The sequence below is a fragment of the Carlito syrichta genome, unplaced genomic scaffold (assembly GCF_000164805.1).
Source record: "Carlito syrichta isolate Samal-C Ts95f unplaced genomic scaffold, Tarsius_syrichta-2.0.1 Scaffold116229, whole genome shotgun sequence".
NCBI lineage: Eukaryota > Metazoa > Chordata > Mammalia > Primates > Tarsiidae > Carlito > Carlito syrichta.
Window position 1 is genome coordinate 293784 of NW_007060325.1, and position 22420 is coordinate 316203.

Below are 22420 nucleotides of genomic sequence, written 5' to 3' on the forward strand. Positions count from 1 at the left end.
GTCTGGGCGACCGAGTGAGACTCCAACTAAAAAAGAAAAAAGAAAACACAGCCTACAGGCCTTTCGTCCACATTCTCCAGCACTGTGGGGGAATGGGACCAGAATGCTAGTGTACCTGCAAAAAGTGGTGGAAACAGCGTAGAGCAGGCAAGTGTTTAAGACACTACTTCAGGGAAACATTTAGAATTAAGGCATTGAGGTTTATAGAAGAGAGTTAAATTCAGAGCAGTTTATCTAGACCAGTTATCAGGAACTTTCTGAACTTAACATTTGTCTTTTGTTTATATAAGGGTAGAATAGATTTAAGATTTTAATTGTCAGAGGAATAACATGTTATTTGTGTTATTTATTGTCATCATTGGTTTTATTTATGGCCATAAAACCAACTTGTCCAAGAGAAAAAAGTATGATCTAGTGGGATTCTTGACAATTTTTAGACAACAGGATGGGCCTGTTGCAAACTGGGAATATATATAAAGCATATGTATATATGTTTAAAGAACATATAATTTAGACGCAAAATAATTAAAAACACTGCAAGCCAAACAAGAAATGTGAAACTCCCATTATCCTATCTTTCTTGAAGCAGTGGGAGCTACTGAAGATGTTTCAGGAAGTAGTTATCTGACAGGGGTTGTTTTAGAATTTCTACGGATGATTCTTTGTGATTGTGACTGCTTTATTGTAATATTCTTTAAGGTTTCCCATTATTTCTAATATGTCTGTTTCAGGTAGTTGCTACATTGCCTGATGGTGTTCAGCCTGGGCCCGATTTTTATGGATTGCCATGGAAACCTGTACTTATCACTGCCTTCTTGGGAATCGTTTCATTTGCTGTTTTCTTCTGGAGAACTATCCTTGTTGTGAGTAAATTAAATTAATGTGTATGTTCAAGGATTTTTTAAATCATTGGCTTTCTTATTTGTTCCTTTTTCAGTTACTAACATGAACACAAATTAATGCTAATAATTCAAGCTAACCTTATAAAATAATTTAGTGTAATCTTTTTGTTAATAAAAACTTAAGTAAGCAAGACAACGTATATATCATCTCAATGGGAATCCTTCAATTTATAAATCCCTTATATCTAAACCTAAAGTTTAAAAAGAGTGGATTCATCTATACAGAAGGGGAAAAGGTGAAAACATTTTATATTTCCCACTCTTGTTTTTCACATTTAAAAAAATCCTCACACCTGTTTTGACTTTCACAAGGTTCTGTAGGCTCTCTGTCTTAACTGCTAGTCCTCAGCCTCAGCATTTGACTTTTGGAAACTTGGTCCCTATCTACCTGTTAGTTCGGGTGGAAGGGGGCAAAAGAAGCTTAGTCTCTCATTTACAAGGCTGTGACATTAGAGAATTAAGTCATTTCTGGCCGGGTATGATGGTTCACTTCTGTAAACCCAGCACTTCAGGAGGCCAAGGTAGTAGGATCACTTGAGCCTAGGAGTTTGAGACCAGCCTGGGCAACATAGCAAGACTTTGTCACTTTTTGCTCTATTTAAATTTATAATATTATAAATCTATTTTTTAAAAGGAGCAGTCATTTATTTCCATGTTGGAATTTTCTGAATGCATTTTCCTATAATAACATTATTAAAAGTGGTGTTTTAGCCGGGCTCGGTGGCTCAGCCTGTAATCCCGCGCCTTTGGGAGGCTGAGGTGAGTGGATTGCCTGAGCCGGCGGGTTCAAGACCCGCCAGGGCAGCGAGACCTCATCTCTACAATAAATCAAAAAATTAGCTGGGCGTGGTAGCATGAGCCTGTAATTCCGGCTACTTGGAAGGCTGAGGCGGAAGGATCGCCAGAGCCCAGCAGGTCGAGGTTGCGGTGGCCGGGAGCGGCCACTGCACTCCAGTCTGGGCAACAGAGTGAGACTCCAACTCAAAAAAAAAAAAAAGTGGTGTTTAGATACTATAATGATATTGTGTACTATGAATGATTTCTGGCTGGTTTGAGTATCTTATCACCATTTATAGCATTTGAAAGGAGAAATATGTTCTGGGTTACAAAGAAATTTAGTAATAATCTTTTTTAAAACATAGTTACTGCTTAAATTTCATTATCCTATGATTTAGTGATGTCTTTAGGGGATGATTCGAGTTTTGCCCTTTCGGGAAGATGTTAGCTGTCATTTCTCTTGTTACTTGTGTATTTTTCTCTATTGGTGTTCCCTTCCCTTTCAGATGTATGAGCACTATTTTTAGTGGTCTAGGAAAATCAAATGACCTAGCTTATTAGAATTATTTCTGAATTCAGCCAATAGTCAGCCTTGGATAGGATTTCTAAGATGTTTTCTGGTGAGTGAAAAAGGAATATCTTAGTACCTAAAGATTATGCCTTTACTTTTTGAACAGTCATTGTTTCTAGACCTCATTCTGGCTATTTGGGGTTGTCAAATAAATGATTTTGAGTAAATAAAGCATTCAACTTCTATGATTGTTATGAAAATACTAGTCATTTCTATTATTAAAATTGTGTTCACTTCTTAAGATTGGTGTTCATTAAATAAGTATATAAACATATGTTTGGCTGCAAAAATAAGGTATTTACTTTAATGACTATGAAGCACCACTACCAATTACATTTGAAATACTTTGTAACTTTTTCTTATTTTTTAATTCTGTGGATTCATTATGTTGGACCAAACTAATTAAACTCACTTGGTTACTATTTTGACTGTTGAATTAGAAGCAATATATTTCTGTTAATAAAATGTTTAATATCAAATTTAATTTTATTTCTCTCTTTCAGGTAAAGAATAGAGTATATCAAGGTAAATTTTTTGAACTTTTAAAAAATTTGTACTATTCCCTCTGTATTGGTGTTTGACATGGGTCTTATGTAAACTAGAAATAGATATAATGACTTCTGATGCCTGACTGACTTATAACTTCTAAAAATTTTACTCTTCCTAGGTTGCTACCTTGATAGAATAGTGATGCATAAGAGATGAGGAAGAACAAATTGTGAGAGTAGACAGAAGATAATTCGTTTAATTGACTTTGAATGTTGATGTAATGCAGATTTAGTACATGTGAACACTGTTCCTGTGCTGATAATTTAGCCAATGCATTAAGTATTTAGGTAGATAATTTAAGGAATTGAAGTGTAAATCAATATGTTTGTGTATTTTGCCCACTTCTCTTTGCAAATAACATATATTTGAAGTGATCCCTTTTTCTGAGAAGAAAGGTGCTTCATGCAGGGAGGAATATTGAGCTATGACATTTTACTATATGTCTCATCTTTGAACTAAATCTAAATTGGAATTTCATTGAAATAAGTATTTATTTTTTTTTAATTTTAAGACTATTTTTACATCCCTATTGCTATTAATTATAGATAGCTTTTTAATGCCACAGTAATTATGCTAATTTTTTCTCATTGTGCCAGATAATATCTTTGCTGCTGACACATTGGGTATTTCATTTTCATTTAGTGATCATAAAAACCTTATGTATTTATGTATTTTTTTCATTTTTTTAGTCACTGAACAACAAATTTCTGAGAAGTTGAAGACGATCAAGAAAGAAAATGCAGAACTTGTACAAAAATTGTTGAATTATGAAAAGAAGGTATAATTATTTTTTCAGCTTTTATCCCCATGGTTCCAGCTTGAATTATTTTCACCTGTCTTATAGTTCAGCTATTATGGTATTTTAAAATCATATATTCTTATTCTATTACTTCCTCAAGCCATCCAAATCTTAAGCAGTTAGCATATGTATAAAGTTCTACTTTGTGAGGAGTCATCCACTTGAAAATAAGTTTTGGTAGCACTATAATTTATATTTCTGAATTCTGACTGCTTTATGTAGATCAAGGAATCAAAGAAACATGTTCAAGATACCAAGAAACAAAATATGATTCTCTCTGATGAAGCAATTACATATAAGGTAAAAATTACTTTTTGGGATTACATTCTTTTTGTTTTTTGAGTTAGGGGTCTCACTCTGTCACCCAGGCTGGAGTGCAGTGGCACCATCACGAATCACCACAGTCTATGCCTCCTGGGCTCAGGTGATACTTCTGCCTCAGCCTCCCAAGTAGCTGGGACTACAGGTGTGTGCCACCACTCCTGAATAATTTTTTGATTTTTTTATGTAGACATGGTCTCGCTACATTGCCTAGCCTGGTCTCAAACTCCTAGGCTCAAGCAGTCCTCCTGTGTTGGCCTCCCAAAGTATTGGGATTACAGGCACGAGCCCCTGCACCCAACCTCTTTTTGGGATTACATTCTAAAAACAAAAGTTAAAATATTGAGTATTACTAATCTTAATACCTTTTTTTGTAGGATAAGATTAAGAAACTTGAAGAAACTAAAGAAGTTCTGGATGAGAGAGCTAAACGTCTTCATGTTATGTTAGAATCTGAGCGAGAACGGAATGTCAAGAATCAGGACTTGGTAAGTGTTTTGCTGTAAAATGTTAACTATAATTTAGCTTTTGAATATTTTATAATTGAGTTGAACTCTGCATTTTTCATACTGTTAACTAAAGAAGGAATGGGAGTCAGGAAAGTTGAACATACTTCTGTCCATTTTTGTTAACTAATACAAGTCATTCTTAGGGACTTGGGGAGTATTTTTGTCCTCAACTCTGGATAATTTTCTTGCTGCTTGGCTCTGCCCTCTGAAACATGAAGAGCAACTAAGAAACTGTAAACTCAGTTGAACAGTCCTTATACTTTGTTTTGCAAAGTTCTTTTTTTAAATAAACTTTAAACTTTAGTATAGTTTTAGAATTACATAAAAGTTGCAAAGATAGTAGAGAGGGTTCTCATAAATCCCACGCTCAGTCAATCTCAGTCACCTTGCTCACTGAGGTAGTTTTTGTCAGGTTTCTCCACTGTGAAATTGTCCTTTTTTTATCCTTTGCATATTTTATTCTTTGAAAGAAAATTACCATGTACAGCCTACAGTTAAAGAGTGAAAAGCTGTGCTCCACCTCTTTGAGTAGCCAATATCTTCATAAATTATTTGGAACCCTTCTCTTTGTTAGCTTTGTCTGTTCTTCCTCTAATTCTATGATATTTAACTCAGGCAAGAGAATTCTTAAAGTGACTTTGGGAGAAAAAGGTTATTGATTTGAAATGGTTTACTTGAAAGTTTATTCATTTTCTTTGCTTTCACCTTTTTGTCTGGCCATCTACTATATTATCTCCCAAAAAAGAAGGTTGTGGATGCCAGGAAATACTTATGCCTTCAGTTATTTTCCCTTATCTCTTTTAGTTCCTGATTTTTCCCCTAGACCTAAACTGGATCATCGGCTTTGACCTGAAACATAGAGGATGACTCTGGGATATTTTCTGTTAATGTTTCTTCTTTCTGGCATATATCCCAATGTTTCTACTGCAGTCCTAATACATGTGTTGTGTTCGGTGTTCTGTTTTCACATGGCAGATATTGGAAAAAAAGAAATCTATAGAGAAGTTAAAGGATGTTATTTCAATGAATGCCTCAGAATTTTCAGAGGTAAGTCTGCTTACATTTCTTGCAGGATATTAATATTGTGTCTTTGTTAAAGGGCAAACATTTGATGTGTGCTAAAATACGCAATATGAAATCTATGTTGTCTAATTGGGAAAGTATCACAACTTTTTTTCCCCTCTGGAATTAAATCACTAATAAGTGTTTTACATTAGGTTCAAATTGCACTTAATGAAGCCAAGCTTAGTGAAGAGAAGGTGAAGTCTGAATGCCATCGAGTTCAAGAAGAAAACGCTAGGCTTAAGAAGAAGAAAGAGCAGGTAAAGAAAAATTCATGCCCTACGTCATGCAAAATAGAGAACCAGCCAGGCTTGGTGGCTCAGCCTGTAATCCCGCGCCTTTGGGAGGCTGAGGTGAGTGGATTGCCTGAGCCCGCGGGTTCGAGACCCGTCTGGGCAGCGAGACCTCATCTCTACAATAAATCAAAAAATCAGCCGGGCGTGGTAGCATGCACCTGTAATTCCGGCTACTTGGAAGACTGAGGTGGAAGGATCGCCGGAGTCCAGCAGGTCGAGGCTGCGGTGGCTGGGAGCAGCCACTGCTCTCCAGTCTGGGCGACAGAGTGAGACTCCAACTCAAAAAAAAAAAAAAAAATAGAGAACCCAGTATCATTACCTCATGAGTATCTTTTCTCAGATCTATTAAGGTAATGAAATGTGCATGCAAGATTATTTTCTTAAATATTTAGAGTTTAAACTATGTGCCCCAAATTGAATGTTCTCTATGTGTTCTGGATTTTCTGGTCTTCTTTTTCTAGCTAACACTAACCAATTACCACTAATTTGGGCAGCTTCAAGGGGGCAATGCATTGATCATTTAGACCTAAGTGTTAGGCTTTTGTAACCTTCCTTTGAGCAGTTACTGCTTCGGTAGCCTAGAGAAGGTTACCATGAGTCAGGACTTGGGAGTCAGTAAGATGTGCCCCTTCATACCTAAATGGAAGTAAATTACTTGACTTGGTTGCAATTTTTATCATAAGGATGCAGTAAACTAGAGCAATTTCCTTGACAGCTGTGACCTGTCTCCCTTAGCCCATCGTGACAGGCCAAAGAGGGTCAAGAGGCCAAAGAATTACTGCCCTGATTCATTCACATGGTCCTAATGTCTCCAATGCAAAAGTCCTAACATGTGGAAATTATGTATTTTGACTTTTCAGTTGCAGCAGGAAATTGAAGACTGGAGTAAATCACATGCTGAGCTTAGTGAGCAAATCAAATCATTTGAGAATTCTCAGAAAGATTTGGAAATAGCTCTTACTCACAAAGATGATAATATCAATGTAAGTTCATTCTCATGAATACATACTTAATTCTCATGAAATCTGCTGAATTAAAATTGAGAGGATCTTAACAATACCCTTTCACTTCCTTTCTAGGCTTTGACTAATTGTATTACACAGCTGAATCGGTTAGAGTGTGAATCTGAATTTGAGGGTCAAAATAAAGGAGGAAATGAGTTGGATGAATTAGCAAATGGAGAAGTGGGAGGTAAGATCAGTCTCAGGGAGGTTGGATTCCTTTTTGCCTTCCTGTCTGATGCTTTTCAGATGGTCGAATTTCCTAGTTCTAAGTCTTAGAGTTGTAGACACATATCATTTGATTTGTATATATGCCTCTGCATTGGGCAAAGGTGGGTTGCCTGGAGTGTGGTGTAACAATAGGCATGCAAAAAACACTGATTTTGTTTTCCATCCTATTAAGAACTAGATGGCACTGGAGCTGCACTGGTCATATTGTATACCTCTAAGTAGAAGAAGCTTATTTCTGAATTTCATGGAGATTATATTTTATTACTCATCATCTCTATAGTTCTGCTTGTTTGTTTGTTGAGTCGTACTCTGTAGCCCAGGCTTGAGTGGAGTTGCTTGATCATAGCTAACTGTAACCTTGAATTCCTGGGCTCAAGTGATCTACTTCTTCACCCTCTTGGGTAGATGGGACTGTAAGTGTGCTACCATGCCTGGCTAATTTTTTGAATTTATTTTTGTCAAGACTAGGTCTCACTATGTTGCCCAAGCTGGTCTCGAACTCTTGGCTTCAAGCAGTCCTCTTGCCTTGGTCTTCCAAAGCAGTGGGATTATAGGCGTGAGCCACTGTGCCAGCCTTAGCTCTGTGGCTTTAAAGCCTACTACTAGTTTCAAGAGTACTGAGGTGGTTGGAGTCATAAACTAAGATCATGAGAGTGGAGGCTAGAGAGTAGCAGTGTTTACTGATAATAAAAATGTTTCTAGACACCGTCTCAGTTTGGATATTGCTTGCCTAAGGGATGTTTTCAACCATATGTGGTATCAGATTCTGGGGGAGAACAGAAATGAATCTTTATTAAGTAAGACACTTGCCTAGGTGGAGATAGATCTGAGAGGAAAAAAAGAGATTTATTTCACATATTACTTCTTGCTCAAGAATGGCGTGGATAACATTTTATTGTACAACTAGAAATTCACTTTTTTAAATCTAAGTTTGCAGTTCTCTTAAAAGTCAGTTCTGTTCTGTTACTGGTTTTGTTTTTTCTTTGAGTGTTTGAACATGAGTGATTGTTTAGTTTTTGAGAAATCAAAAAAATAGAGTTAAAAAGTTAGGGAAGAAAAAGCAATGAAAGCCTTTTGTTTTTTAGGTAACCAGAATGAGAAGATGAAAAATCAAATTAAGCAGATGATGGATGTCTCTCGGGTATAATCCTTTTTTTAAAGTTCCATAAGTGCCTGTGAATTCTTACTGTGCCTCACGTTTAAGAATACTTCTCTCTTCTGCAATTTTTAGACACAAACTGCAATATCAGTAGTTGAAGAAGACTTAAAACTTTTACAGTATAAACTAAGAGCCTCGATGTCCACTAAATGTGACCTCGAAGGTAAGTTGTTTCTTGAGAATAAATTGCCACATATTGGAAAGATATAAAATTACCTTGGGAAGATAAAGAATGACTTCTTGCTTTCATACTTCTCACTACTTCAGCACTGCCCCTCGGTTACATTCTCAAGTCCTTGTGTACATACATAGAGCTCAAATGTTTTATCCTTTATAGACCAAATAAAGAAACTAGAAGATGACCGCAATTCACTGCAGTCTGCTAAAGCTGGACTGGAAGATGAATGCAAAACTCTGAGGCAGAAAGTGGAGATTCTGAATGAACTCTATCAGCAGAAGGAGATGGCTCTGCAAAAGTAAGATTTCTATTGTTCATTTTAATATTGTCATGTGATTAGATGTATCTACTAATACAGATAATTTTATCTTTTTTAAGGATTATTTACATTTTTTCCATCTGTAATTGGTATAAACTTATATTCCTTTCTACTTCGTTTTCCTTAGCTTATCTTTTTCTTTCCATTCTAACGAGTTATCAGAAATTGTTACCAGTAATTCTTTTGAAGGGGAGTGGTATACTGATACTAACAGTTACTACTGTGAAAGTGCTTGTTTTTTGAAGATTCACACCCTTTTTATGACTCCACCACTTATTTCACTTTCCTTTCCTTATGGTCTGTTATGTAATTCTGATTTGCCTAACATTTGTTCTACTAACTCTTAATATACTCTTTAAAAATTCTGACTTATTTGTATGGCATGACTTTTACTAGAATAAAAGCTTTAGAAGAAATATGTAGTTATTGAAGGTATCATAAGTTTTGGACTTGATATAATCAAATATTTAAGCAGAACATAACATAATGTAATTGTGGCAAGGATGTTAGGAGTTTTGCATATAGAAATACTTGTTTGGTGTTTATATTTAGGTATTAATTTTGAAATACATATTTCAAATTTTGAGCTAGGTATTTTTTGAAAGACACGTTTTTGTACTCATTGTTTTAAGTTCTTTCTCCACAAAAATATCTGAATTATCTAAAACTAGATTGTCTGTGGCAGTTGCTATTTGTGTCTACTTTTATACTTGGCTCTTCAGTGTACTGTAAGATAAGCCTATAAAAGGCCTATCTTGCTAAGCAGATTTAATCTTTTTTAAATGCTTAGACTGCTAATGCCTGGTACCATTAAATATTGAAATCATACCATTAACTTTTTCTCTAATTTTTTGCTCACCAAACAACCAGTTTAGATTTTTCTGAATTTTGTTCAGGCCAGCTCTAAATGTGTGGCCTGCTTCAGAGAAACATTTCTCATTTCATTACTTTTTTTTAACAGAGTATGTCTCTGTCTCCAAATAGTAATCTGAATTACCTAAATGGCAACTGTTTTGCTTCCTGATACAGTCAATGTGGTATTATTTTATTCAACTCCTCCAGCATCCATTCAGTCACCATGTCTGGTGGGTATTTTGCTGTCCATCTCAAAAGCCGCTGTGTTAGTTCAAGCCCAGATGATATCATCTTTTCTGCTAGTCCCCTATTCATCTATCTTAGTCATCCTTTCTTATACAACTTCTTCCAAACTCCTGATTCATTTTCTGTACAGCTGCTAGAGTGAATTTTCTAAAATGCAACCTCTCTAGGTCATTATGTGCTTAAAATCTATTCAGGATGCTCCCTCCCTCCAGGATCAATTCCAGACTCCTTAGCAGGTACAGAGGCCACTTCCCCTCAGCTGCTTCTTCACGTGCATTTCCTGTAGCTTTTTCTGATGCATCCTGAACTACAGCCACACTGAACACAGCTCCCCCATGCCACTTGAAGCTTCTTTGTCTTTATGTATGTTTTCTCTGCAGTGAAAATGTCCTTTTACATTGTTTCTACCTTCCAATCTCCTGACGACTCAAATGTTTATGCTTCTTAAAATCTTTTCTGGAGTGAGTTGTGGCATAAATAGATAGCCATAGAGACTGGGTGAGTAACCATTTTTTTCTTTATAACTCTGAAATATATATTTGGATTTAAATTTACATATTGGTATCTGCTCTGTATATAATGGCCTGATCTATGTTCCTTTTTGTCTTTTGAATTGTTTAAGTATTCTTAATTATCCTGCTCTTCTCTGTTTAAGACTGGTAGTTTTAAGTTGTTTTATTCATCATCTTATGATAATTGCCTTAAAGACCACAGCATGTACCCTGAACTTATTTTTAAAAGTCTGATGTAAATTATAGATTTATCTCTTTCTGAACTTTAATTCCCTCTTGTCTTAGATGCTGTCGGTAATGCATTTGAATGCTCTGTACAGCTCAAATTCTGTGTTTTAATGAGCTTTCATGGTGCTATCCTGCTGATAGTCATTCAGTTTATATACATATTTATAGTTTCTCTAGTTCTTCATTCTCTTGCATCTTTGGTCCTCCTTTGCGATCATTTTTATTCTACTTTTACATACTTTAGTGACAGATATGATTAGTTTATTTTCATATAAAAATGTCCTATTTTTACTCCATTTTAAAAGGATCTTTCTGCTGGCTACAGAATTGTGATAGTTTAATTTCAGCACCTTAAAAGATACCAGCTGATTGTCTTCTGTTTTAAACTTTCTTTGAGGAATCTATTATTCTTATTTTCTCTTTTTCAAATGTCTCATGCCTGCCCTAGCTGCCTTTTGTTTTCTTTCTGTTTTTTTCAGGAGTTTTATTGGAAGGTGCCTAAGTATAGGGTTTTTTTCTTTTGCATTTATGCTGCCTGAGATTATAAATATCTCTTGAATTTTGGGGTCCTTTTTCACATATTAATTCTACTTCATTCTCTCTTTTCCTGAGATTCCAATTACATATGTTAGACTCCTTCCCTTATCTTTCCTGCGTTCTAAATTTAGTTCATTCTGGATGTTTTCTTCTGACCTATCTTCCACTATGCTAAAATCTTGCTTCAGTTGTCAAGTCTGCCGCTAAATTCATTCATTGGGATCTTGGTTCCAGTTACTACTTTTCAGATTTATAGTTTCTAATCTGCTAAAATTCGTAATCTTGACTTTTACTTCCTTGAATATGTAAGGTACAGCTATTTTAATATCTGTGTGATAATCCTATTATGTGGATCACTTATGGATCTGTTTCTCTTGTCTTTTAGATTTTGATCACATTGTCTTGTGGAATGCCTGATCAGTTTTGATTGAGTGGGAAACATTGTATATGAAAACTATGCAGGAAACTGGAGGCCTAGGATGGTGTTATCTTCCTGCAGAAAAGATTTGAGGTTACTCTACTCCTAAAGATGATCATTGCTTAAATCTAGTTAACAACTAAGATAATTCAGAAATGGCTTGGTCCCTTCAAAGGACATTGTATGTCCCCTGCTCGGTACTCCAAGTGTGCAACTCTTTCTAGCCTCAACCCAAAGCCTATGACTTCTACTAGGTGTCTCCCTCATTGGCAGCCCTGAACTCCAAATCCAAGGATCTGTTGAAAGCTATGTTTAGCCTCCTCATATCTTTGCACTGTCTTCAATACATGGGTGAACCTAGGGGAAAGTGGCTTAAAATGCCAGGCTTATTTATAATTCTGTGATTCCTTTTCCTACTGGACTTTGGCCACTTTATATATATCTTCACTGCCTTATTAACTGTATGATGCCTTCAAGCAAATTCTTTACTTTTTTGTTCAGATGTTCTTACTATTTTCAGTGTTCTCAGACTAACTCATCCATTATTGCAAGCAAAATTCTCACTAAGCTTTCTGTACGACTTGCTTTGTTTTTCACATCCCTTTCTAAGTCAGAGTCTGGGAGGAATTATTCTTTTAGTACTTGCATCTTTTATACATTCAACTGTGTACTCCTTTAGTGTAGGGATGGTATTCTATCCATACTTTTATCTTAGCATCTTATAAGGTAACTAGTGTATTATAACTGCTCATAAAATATTTGCTGAAGTTTTGAATAAGCAGTTTTTATAAAAATATATATAAACCTTTTTCTCTTTGTTGCTAATAAACCTTTTTACTATAACTCTTCTAATTTTGTTTCTGATTCATAGGAAATTAAGTTTCAAGTATCTTTTGCACTAGAACATAAGTAAAGAAGTATGAGGGTAACCAGAAAATATTTTAAATCATTAAATTAGCTACTTTTACAGTCTGTGTTATAGTAGATTGATATTTTGAGCTTGATGGTTATCAGGTTAAAACTAGTTTCCATCTTGATTATGAGACAGTTTGGATTCTTTTACTGCTCAATAGACATTTGCCAGTACTCAGATTTCCCTCTTAATCATGTTTCCATTGAAATAGGTAGGAGTTCCATATCTAAAGTGTGAAAATATTCTGTGGTTAACTGTACCATTAGAAGACATGTTCTAAAAGGCTCTTTCTTTGGCTGACTGTCTGTATCATGGTACCAGTCCTGGACTGAGAAACAGTCTAAAAATAAGAAAATTAATTAGTAGTCTTTCCGTGGTTAGAAATAAGGGAAGGAATTATCCCCTGCATTATCCTAATGGAGCTTAATTGTGTAAAGTTGCTTAGTCCTGGCTTTCCACATTGAAGTGAACTTTTATCATTCCAAGCACAAGAGACTTGCCCATGGGGCACATAGTGGTTTTTACATTTACTAGTGAGTAGAGAATTATGAGAAGTTAGAAAATGCAGGTGGTTTGCCAGCAGGTCAGAGTTTGATTTTTATCCCCAAATGGCTGTTTGAATTCCTTCCTATGACCTTGTGCATTTTTATAGTAGTTTGGGAAGTGATGTTTGAATAGCACATTCAAGTAGACTGCTGGGAGGAAGGAGAAACACTCATGAACAACTGATTTTATCTTAGGAAACTGAGTCAAGAAGAGTATGAGCGGCAAGAAAGAGAGCAGAGGCTGTCAGCTGCAGATGAGAAGGCCGTTTTGGCTGCAGAGGAAGTAAAAACTTACAAGTGAGTTCAGCTTCTAAAGAAGGTGTTAGTTGCTAATGAAACTCGTGTTGGCTTTTTTAAACCATTTTTACATTGTGTAGAATAGCACAGAAGCATAAATAAAGGGTCAGAGGACATGATGACATGGAATTCACACAAGAGAAAAACTAAATTTTAAGTTAGCAAATGAAAAAAATGTTAACAAAAACTTACTTATACCTAATCCCAGCAAGACTGCAACTGATTCATGCAAACAGTTCTGGGGAATAGGGGCTAGTACACTGTAGTACTTCTTTAAGAAAGCCGTTTGGGCTGGGCTCGGTGGCTCAGCCTGTAATCCCGCGCTTTGGGAGGCTGAGGTGAGTGGATTGCCTGAGCCTGTGGGTTCGAGACCCGCCTGGGCAACTTGGCGAGGTTTCATCTCTACAATAAATCAAAAAATTAGCTGGGCGTGGTAGAGCGTGCCTGTAGTTCCAGCTACTAGGAAGGTTGAGGTGGAAGGATCGTCGGAGCCCAGCAGGTCGAGCCTGCAGTGGCCGGGAGTGGCCACTGCACTCCAGTCTGGGCGACAGAGTGAGACTCCAACTCAATAAAAAATAAAAATAAAAAAAGAAAGCTGTTTGTTGTAAGATATATCAAAACCATTAAAATGATTGTGCCATTTAATAGACCCAGTATTCCTAACTCTGGGAAATTTTCTGTGATACAATTAAAGGTAGAAAAAAGCTTCAGAGAGGAAGATATTCATAACAGGATTAATTGAGAACATATTGAAGAACAGTTAAGGAAATCATAATTTATCAACTCAGAATCTCCAGCCATTAAATTATAAGCAAGGAAATTATATAGTATTAGTTTTCATCATATTGTACTCTTCTTGTAACCATTATGTTTTTATATTTATGGATTAAGCCTTTTAGGGTACAGTTATTAGATTTAAAGGTAACATAGGTTTTTTTGAGATTTCATTCAGTTATGCTTCAAATGATAAAACCAAGTATAATTCTTAGGCGGAGAATTGAAGAAATGGAGGAAGAATTACAGAAAACAGAACGCTCATTTAAAAACCAGGTAATAATTATAGCGCTCTACAGTTGCACAATTTTTGGATAACTATTACAGACTATATTATTATGGTTATGATAATGACTCACTAAACAAATTTTTTGGTGTATTTTTTTTCAGATTGCTACTCATGAAAAGAAAGCTCATGATAACTGGGTAAGAATATTTTTTCTTTCCTTTATTTTGTACATAGTCTACCACAGCTAAATTTGGATACTTCTTCTCCCATAGCTCAAAGCTCGTGCTGCAGAAAGAGCTATAGTTGAAGAGAAAAGGGAAGCTGCCAATTTAAGACACAAGTATGTCATTTTTGAGACCTATATTTCCAGTTCATTTTAGAGTTTTTAAAGGCTATATGCGATGTGGCATTCAATAAAGAATTGATTTCGGCTTCATATTTAAGTACATTCTTTCTCTATGTTCAAGATTATCAGAAATAAGGCAAAAGATGGCAATGCTGCAAGAAGAACCTGTGATTGTAAAACCAATGCCAGGAAGACCAAATACCCAAAACCCTCCACGGAGAGGTAAGGGAGCACTTTGTAAAGAACAGCAATCTCTTTTTTTGGTGCAGAATATATATAAATTACTTTTTATTTCTGTAATAGTTATGCTGCCCTAGAAATAATCCCAAGAACTTAATGTAAAAAAAAAAAAAAAGGCTGTCTTAAAGTGGTAACAAGACACTGTCATCTTCAGGTCCTCTGAGCCAGAATGGCTCTTTTGGTCCATCACCTGTGAGTGGTGGCGAATGCTCCCCTCCACTGACAGTGGAGCCACCTGTGAGACCTCGTTCTGCTACTCTCAGTCGAAGAGATATGCCTAGGAATGAATTTGGTGAGCATTCATATGTTACCTTGTAATACTGTTTCAAAGGGGTTTTTTTTCCTTTTAAGAATTTTAATGCAAACATTTTAGAATTTGGGTCTATCTAGTATAGAGAAGAAACTTTTGTAATTTGTCTTGGTGGATAAGTAGTCTACTACAGGATCTGCTTTAGAAAAGAAAGCATTCTTCTGGAGGTTCTTTTACCGGTTTTTAAAAAAAATTTTTATTGCGAATTATAAGCCCTTATCTTTAAATTAGACTTCTATAGCATTCCTCTCCCAAATACAGTTGACCCTTGAACAACATGGGTTTGAACTGTAGATATATGCAGATTTTTTTCAATACACATATTGGAAATTTTTTTGGAAATTTACAGCAATTTGAAAAAACTCACTGCATAGCCCAGGAATATCAAAAAAATTAAGAAAAAGGTATGTCACTCAAGCATATATGTAGATACTAATCTATTTTATCCTTTACTATCATAAAATATATACAAATCTATTATAAAAAGTTAAAGTATATTAAAACTTATGTACAAGCCGGGCTCGGTGGCTCAGCCTGTAATCCCGCGCCTTTGGGAGGCTGAGATGAGTGGATTGCCTGAGCCCGCGGGTTTGAGACCCGCCTGGGCAGCGAGACCTCATCTCTACAATAAATCAAAAAATCAGCCGGGCGTGGTAGCGTGCGCCTGTAATTCCGGCTACTCGGAAGGCTGAGGCAGAAGGATCGCCGGAGCCCAGCAGGCCGAGGCTGTGGTGGCCAGGAGCGGCCACTGCACTCCAGTCTGGGCGACCGAGTGAGACTCCAACTCAAAAAAAAACTTATGTACAAAAACAAAGATTGTACAGGACGCCATTCATAGTTGAGATAAATGTAAACAAGTATAAAGATGCAGTATAAAATCATAACTGCATGACGTTAGCTATAGTACATACTGTACTATGAGAATTGCTTAGGCACCTCTTATTGCTGTTTGGTGAGCTCTGCTTCAGAACTCTGTGATGCTAATCATCTCTGAGTAGTCTGTCTCTCCAGTACATTGTGTATCACAAAAGAAGTGATCTCTCATGGTACTCATGTATTTTTCATGTTTAGTACAATAACATAAACCTAGAATAACACTACTGGACCCATATGAAGTGCCACTAGTGATGCTGGAAGTGCTCTTAAGAAGCAGAAATGTCATGGCATTACAGGAAAAAGTTTCATTGCTTGATAAGTATTGTAGATTGAGGTCTGCAGTTGTGACTGCCACTATTTCAGACAGATGGTTTATTTTGCAAACAGACCATGAAAATTTACACTATAGGGAAATACAGGACTATAAATGTATTTTCTCTTCCTTATGATTTTAATACTTTTTTGTCTCTAGTTTACTTTAAGAATACAGTATATAATATATATATAATATACAAAATATGTGTCCATTGATGTTATCAGTAAGATTTCCAGTCAACAGTATTGGTAGTTAAAGTTTTGGAGAATTAAGTTACACGTGGATTTTCAACTGCATGGGGCATTGGTGTGCCTAACCCCTTTGTCCAAGGGTCAATTATATTATACAAGTAGCCTTAAAACTTTAACTTATGCAGCATACACCCATTTCTCATTACTATGATGTGAAATGCTGTATATCTATTTCAAATCCTAAATATGTCTTGGTAACATACGGAATTCAGATTAAATATAGACAAAAAAAAATTCAACCTATAGAATTAAGTGTATAGCTTGAGGTACAGAACCAGTGCAATAAATGTGCAGAGTTTATTATTGTTCTTACAAACCAAGGCAGTTCTTATTTTTAATTCTTTTAAGTTATACATAAATTAGAAATTATTTCTCCTCATGAATTGGGAGTCCTGTTTTTAAATGTTGCTTTCTAGGTGGAGTTGAATCCTGACTTGTCCAGTTGGTTTGTTTCTTCTGAAAAATGCACTAAAGCCTCTGTTAATTTCTTTCTCAAGGATCAATGGATGGGCCTCCAACTCGTCCTCGATGGTCATCTGAGGCACCTGGGAAACCCTCTGCTTCTGGTAAGGGGCCCTGAGTGTTCAAAGAGTCATAAACCATGAAGGCAGTGTGTGGAGGATTTTTAAAAACCTTCCTCACAGAGTATAAAAGTCAGTGTAAATAGTCTAAATTGGTTCTCTGACCTTTAACAGATCCAGGATCTGGTACAGCTGCCATGAGGAACAGCAGCTCAAGAAGCTCTTCCCCTACTAAGGTGATGGATGAAGGCAAGGTACATTCAGTCATTTTGAATTATAATTAGGTATTTCAGGAACATTCTCCTGCAGCACTCTCTCTTAGCCTCATCTCCTGTTTGTGTGTTCTGTTATATCTATACTCTCATTTATTTTTTAAAAAAGCAAACTGTTCTCCAAGAGCCTGAAGGTCCCTCAGTTCCCAGCATCACACCTTTGGCTGAGCATCCAGTAGCAGTAAGTACCCAGATGTTGAGGACTGAACTGGCCTTTTACTTGGTATACTTCTAGAAAGGATATGAGGAGCATGACACTAATCTTTGCTTTAAATTGCATGGCAACATTGATCTTTCTTTTGTCCTTGACTTGGGAGTGTTGCTGAAATCTGACTGCTTTATTGACTGATTTTTTTTAGTCTCCTCTTTCCTGTTTTGATTAAAGAATTATCCTATTTAGAGCATCTGCTGCAATTGTAATTAACTTTACAATATGAAAAGTTATCACTCCTTTGTGCTTTTGAGTGTAATGCTCTTAAGCAAAGTAAATTAATTATAAATAGCACAATTCATCGTTACATCTTTATGTGGAATTGTGCTATTTAAAAATATCTCCACTTGTATACTAGCCAGTACCTATTCTGAATGATCTGAAATTACCCATGGTAACAGAACAATGTTTACTGGAAGTGAAATCATGAATCATGAAAATCTGTAATTACCCATTGAGCCAGTTTCCAGCAATGTTCTTAAACTATGTCCACATAAGCTTATTCTCTTGTAACTTGTATAGCTGTTATAGCTGGTAAGTCCTCTCATCATACCTTACACAGTGCTTCCTACGTTGAAATCAAAATGAATTTAATTGTTTGGAGTTTCCAACCCAGCTTCCTATAGGAAACGACTAGTCAACATCTCATAGTAAGACAGTATTACTAGTGAATGAAGGTAAATATTAGAGCTGTGACATTGTCGTGGAAAATACTTTAAAGTTCCAGGGTAGGACTCCAGGATTACACATCTCTTGAGAGATCTTTTTATCCAAGGGTAACTTGGATAAGATCCAAGACCCCTTTGAAGTGGAAAACTTCAAAGAGAGCAGAGACCCCTTTGTTAGACAGGAGGAGCAGAGGTGGAAAAAACATAGGCTTGGAGTCAAACCTGGTATTAAATTCCAGCTTGGCCTCTTACATGCTGTGTGACCCTCGGCAAATTATCTAATACTCTCTGTGCCTCTTTTCCTTCATATTTAGAACAAGATGGTCCTATTAGAGATTTAGAGATCTGAGAATTCAAGATAATATACATAAGGCCTATTGAAGTTACTCTGAATGGTAGCTATTATTACATGTGTAGAGAATAGATTTTTCATTCCTTTTCATTCTCTGCATTCTTAATATGGACATTGTGATCTACTCTGATGGAAAGGTTGTGTGGAGGGAGGGACTGCCTTAGAAATAGATACCCTTTATGTTAGATAGGAATGATCTCCATGAATAATAACCTTTGACAGTCCACTTGCAGATACAAGCAGTAATATGATTACAGCGAAACTGTTTTTAACCTCTCTAAACTGTCAGTGGGAATGAATGGGAAGGGGTAGAGTTTTGTTGTGTTGATTCTGCTCTTTGGACAGGTGCCTGACATTTGCTTCATTGGGTTTTAGCTTTTATTGGTGTTGGTGCTTTTGTCTGTCATACTAAAGTATTTCAAAACTTTCATTACTTCTGCCTTGCAGGTTAATATGGCTGCAAAAGGCCCTCCCCCTTTCCCAGGAGTACCTCTGATGAGTCCCCCCGTGGGAGGCCCTCTACCACCACCCATTCGATACGGACCACCTCCTCAGCTCTGTGGACCTTTTGGGCCTCGGCCACATCCTCCACCATTTGGTACGTTGATCTCAACAGTAGTTATGGACTTGTAAAGCATAGTCATCTTTTCTCTCTATTTTTTGCTAAAACAGTTGCAGGACTTTGTAATGAAAGGATAAAACTGAATAAGCTTTAACTTATCCTCAAGTTTCTTGGGACACAAAAAGTGCTGCATAATCTCCCTGTAAAGCCACGGGGAATAGTTATCTCTTATTAGACAAAGAAAGGAACTATTTATAGAAAGCCAGAAGTATTACTTGTGCAGATGTTTATTGAACATCCATAGCTATGTACCAGCCTCTGTAATGGATAGAGGGAGATAAGACATATTTCCTAACTTAAGATGTCCTGTAGGGCACAGATACACATATTCTGCAACATAAAGCTTCTAATCACCCATAATGGAACATAAGCAGTGGGTCACAGAATATTAAAATAGGAAAGATTAAACTCTAACTCACCTTGGAAATAGATGGGAGGAAGTTATTAAAGAGCAGGTAGAATTTACCAGCTATGTAATGAATGTAATGAATGTTGCTGAATTAGATGGAGCTGAAAGGCCTTTTCTAGCAGGGCAAACATCTTGATTTTGATGGCAGGTGTTTAGTCCATGCTAAACTACTGATGAATTTTTAGTTGATACAGTAGTAAACAATGGAATTTACCAAAGTTTCTTTGTGTAATGAAGCCCTATCTCATAATCTATCATCTTGGTATGGGATGTAATACTTCCAAGTACAAATTGAGCTCTTATGAGATAAAGATGACAAAATTGTGTAACAGAAAAACACAAGTCTGGAGATAGGTCGAGCCATGTTTAAATCCTGCTTATATTGCTTTGTGTCAGTCTGCCTCATCTATAAAGTCACTTGACTTTTTAGGGTTGTGAGAAATTAAAGACTATATTGATACACTTGGATTCATCTTAATTTAGATATGTTCCCAGGAATTTACATGACTGAATTTTTGTTTTTCAGGTCCTGGTATGCGTCCACCAGTAGGCTTAAGAGAATTTGCACCAGGCATTCCACCTGGAAAACGGGACCTGCCTCTTGACCCTCGGGAATTCTTACCAGGGCACACACCATTTAGACCTTTAGGTCCTCTTGGCCCAAGAGAGTACTTTATTCCTGGTACCCGATTACCACCCCCAACCCATGGTCCCCTGGATTACCCACCACCACCTGCTGCCAGAGACTTATTACCTGCAGGCTCTAGAGATGAGCCTCCACCTGCTTCTCAGAGCAGTAGCCAGAACTGTTCACAGGCTTTAAAACTGAGCCCGTAATTTTGACCTCTGACATTTAGTTGGAGAGGAAGTGGACTGTGCACTATTCATTACAGTAAATGATTTCATTGGCTTCAAAATCCAAAAGTTTATTTTAAAAGGTTTGTTTTTAAGTCTAAGCTGCCTTGGCAGTATGCATTTTTGAGCCAAACAATTAAAAAATATAATTTCTTCTACAGAAAAATCACCTCTTAAGCTAGAGCATCCTTACAACTTTGAAATGTGCAATAAGGAATACCTGTGTTTTAGCGAATGTAGCATATGTAATTGCTAAGTGATTTAAAATGTCATGAAAGATATGAACATTTCCTGTGGAAATGCTTTAAGAACATGTGTTTCCATTATCCTATTTTTAGTGTACACCAGCTGAATACAGAGCAATGGTGTTTATAAGCTTAATTTGTTTTTTAAATATTTGGTCGCAAAGACTGTTACGCTAAAAATGTTTACTAAAAGATCACTAGACTTTATCTCCCCTCTTGCTGAAGTTCTTTGTAGTAATAGTTCATAAAAATTTGTTTATTAATATTTCCCAAGTGTCTGTTGATTCATTGTATTGTTAAGACCTGATGCCATTGGGGAAACATGGACTGAAGATGGGGCTTGGCAGCACTCTGTTCTCACAGCTATGTCACCTGTCACCAACTTTGTCATCTGTGAACTCTGCAAGTGATTTCTTCTTTTTATTTCAAAGAAGTCAGTGGTCCCACTTGTGGAGAATTCATGTACTTTCTGATGATTCTCAGTGACTATTTGAGCTTGGCTTTCTGAGAGTGAGTTTACATTAATAGCAAGGGTTGTTTGACCTGATGTTCTAATTGCTTTTACCATTCTTATTGTAAGGACACAAAACAAAAAATGAAAATGATATGTCATGACCATAAATGTACAGCCTTTTATCTTTACAATTTGACCTTGCCACTGATTTGCAAGGAACACAACGAAAGAAGAGTTTAACACCATGAGAAATAATTATTTAGGACCGTGAGGCTTATTAACATACCCTGTCAGCAACCAAGGACTGACTGAACTCAATTCTTTTTTTTTTTATAGATACTATTCCAAAATTCATATTTGAACATTGATACTTTTATTTAAAAATCAGTAAATCTTAAGTGTCTGGAATTGTACCATACTTAAAATCGCTTATTCATTACTGTGTCTTTAAACAGTTTCTTTAAAAAATAAAAATCATAATGTTTCTAAAATTAACTCTTCAGGCATTTTAGTTACAGTAATAATAGCACATTTTAAGGCATTTTAAGATCTAGATTAAATTAAAATGATAAAAGCTGATAATTTTGTTTACTGCTAGACTATATTCTTCCATTCTCTGATGTTTTATGATGTAATGATGTTATTGAAACCTAGAGCATGACTTGTCACTGTTGTTATTTAATCCATTAAGATTACCCTGTAAAAAGGAGCAAAAGCTTCAGTGTAAAACAATTATCTACTGAAAATAGCAGTTTAGAAGGATAAAGACCTTTAAAAGAAGAAAATCTAAGTTCATAAGGAATACATAAATTATTTAGGAAATGAGAATTCAGTCTACATGTCCTCCCATTTAATGCCAAGAATAGAAGAAATTAAGAGGAACACTCGGGCAACCTCCTCAGGTCCCCTCCCACTCTGGGAGCTTTGCTGTCCTCTCAAAAACCCTGCTTTCTAAAACAAAAAACAAAACAAAAAGAGGAACACTCCACAGAATAATAGCATAGACCATTTTTAACCATGGAAAATAAAATTAAGTCATAAACACAACTTTTGAATATATGTGTTAATTTCTTCAGGACATAAAAAAAGCTGAAGTTAATATTGTTTCTAATTGTAAACAGCACTTAAATGTGGATTTTGCCAGTTAGGAAGTTAAGTAGGAAAAGCAAATTAAACCTATTTTTAAAATTCAAGCCGGGCTCGGTGGCTCAGCCTGTAATCCCGTGCCTTTGGGAGGCTGAGGT

At 36.2% G+C, this 22420-nt stretch overlaps 1 protein-coding gene across 5 annotated transcripts in view; it reads left to right on the forward strand.

Moving 5' to 3' along the window:
- MIA3 (MIA family member 3, ER export factor) overlaps nt 1-20990 on the forward strand; it is a 53466-nt gene extending 32476 nt beyond the window's left edge. For 2 of the 5 annotated variants that reach the window (XM_008074215.1, XM_021706884.1), the window contains 23 exons: nt 732-863; nt 2754-2775; nt 3489-3577; nt 3821-3898; nt 4297-4407; nt 5404-5475; nt 5646-5750; nt 6647-6769; nt 6866-6977; nt 8104-8159; nt 8250-8340; nt 8515-8653; nt 13124-13225; nt 14215-14275; nt 14390-14425; nt 14501-14568; nt 14696-14796; nt 14969-15106; nt 17065-17133; nt 17263-17342; nt 17470-17541; nt 19039-19189; nt 20149-20990. In XM_008074215.1, coding sequence (XP_008072406.1) covers nt 732-863; nt 2754-2775; nt 3489-3577; nt 3821-3898; nt 4297-4407; nt 5404-5475; nt 5646-5750; nt 6647-6769; nt 6866-6977; nt 8104-8159; nt 8250-8340; nt 8515-8653; nt 13124-13225; nt 14215-14275; nt 14390-14425; nt 14501-14568; nt 14696-14796; nt 14969-15106; nt 17065-17133; nt 17263-17342; nt 17470-17541; nt 19039-19189; nt 20149-20459 — 2319 coding nt within the window. In that variant the 3' untranslated portion in view covers nt 20460-20990. The remainder of the gene's footprint in view (nt 1-731; nt 864-2753; nt 2776-3488; nt 3578-3820; nt 3899-4296; nt 4408-5403; nt 5476-5645; nt 5751-6646; nt 6770-6865; nt 6978-8103; nt 8160-8249; nt 8341-8514; nt 8654-13123; nt 13226-14214; nt 14276-14389; nt 14426-14500; nt 14569-14695; nt 14797-14968; nt 15107-17064; nt 17134-17262; nt 17343-17469; nt 17542-19038; nt 19190-20148) is intronic. The other 3 variants (XM_008074222.2, XM_021706886.1, XM_021706880.1) reach the window with 2 other exon arrangements.
- The last annotated feature ends 1430 nt before the right edge of the window (nt 20991-22420 follow it).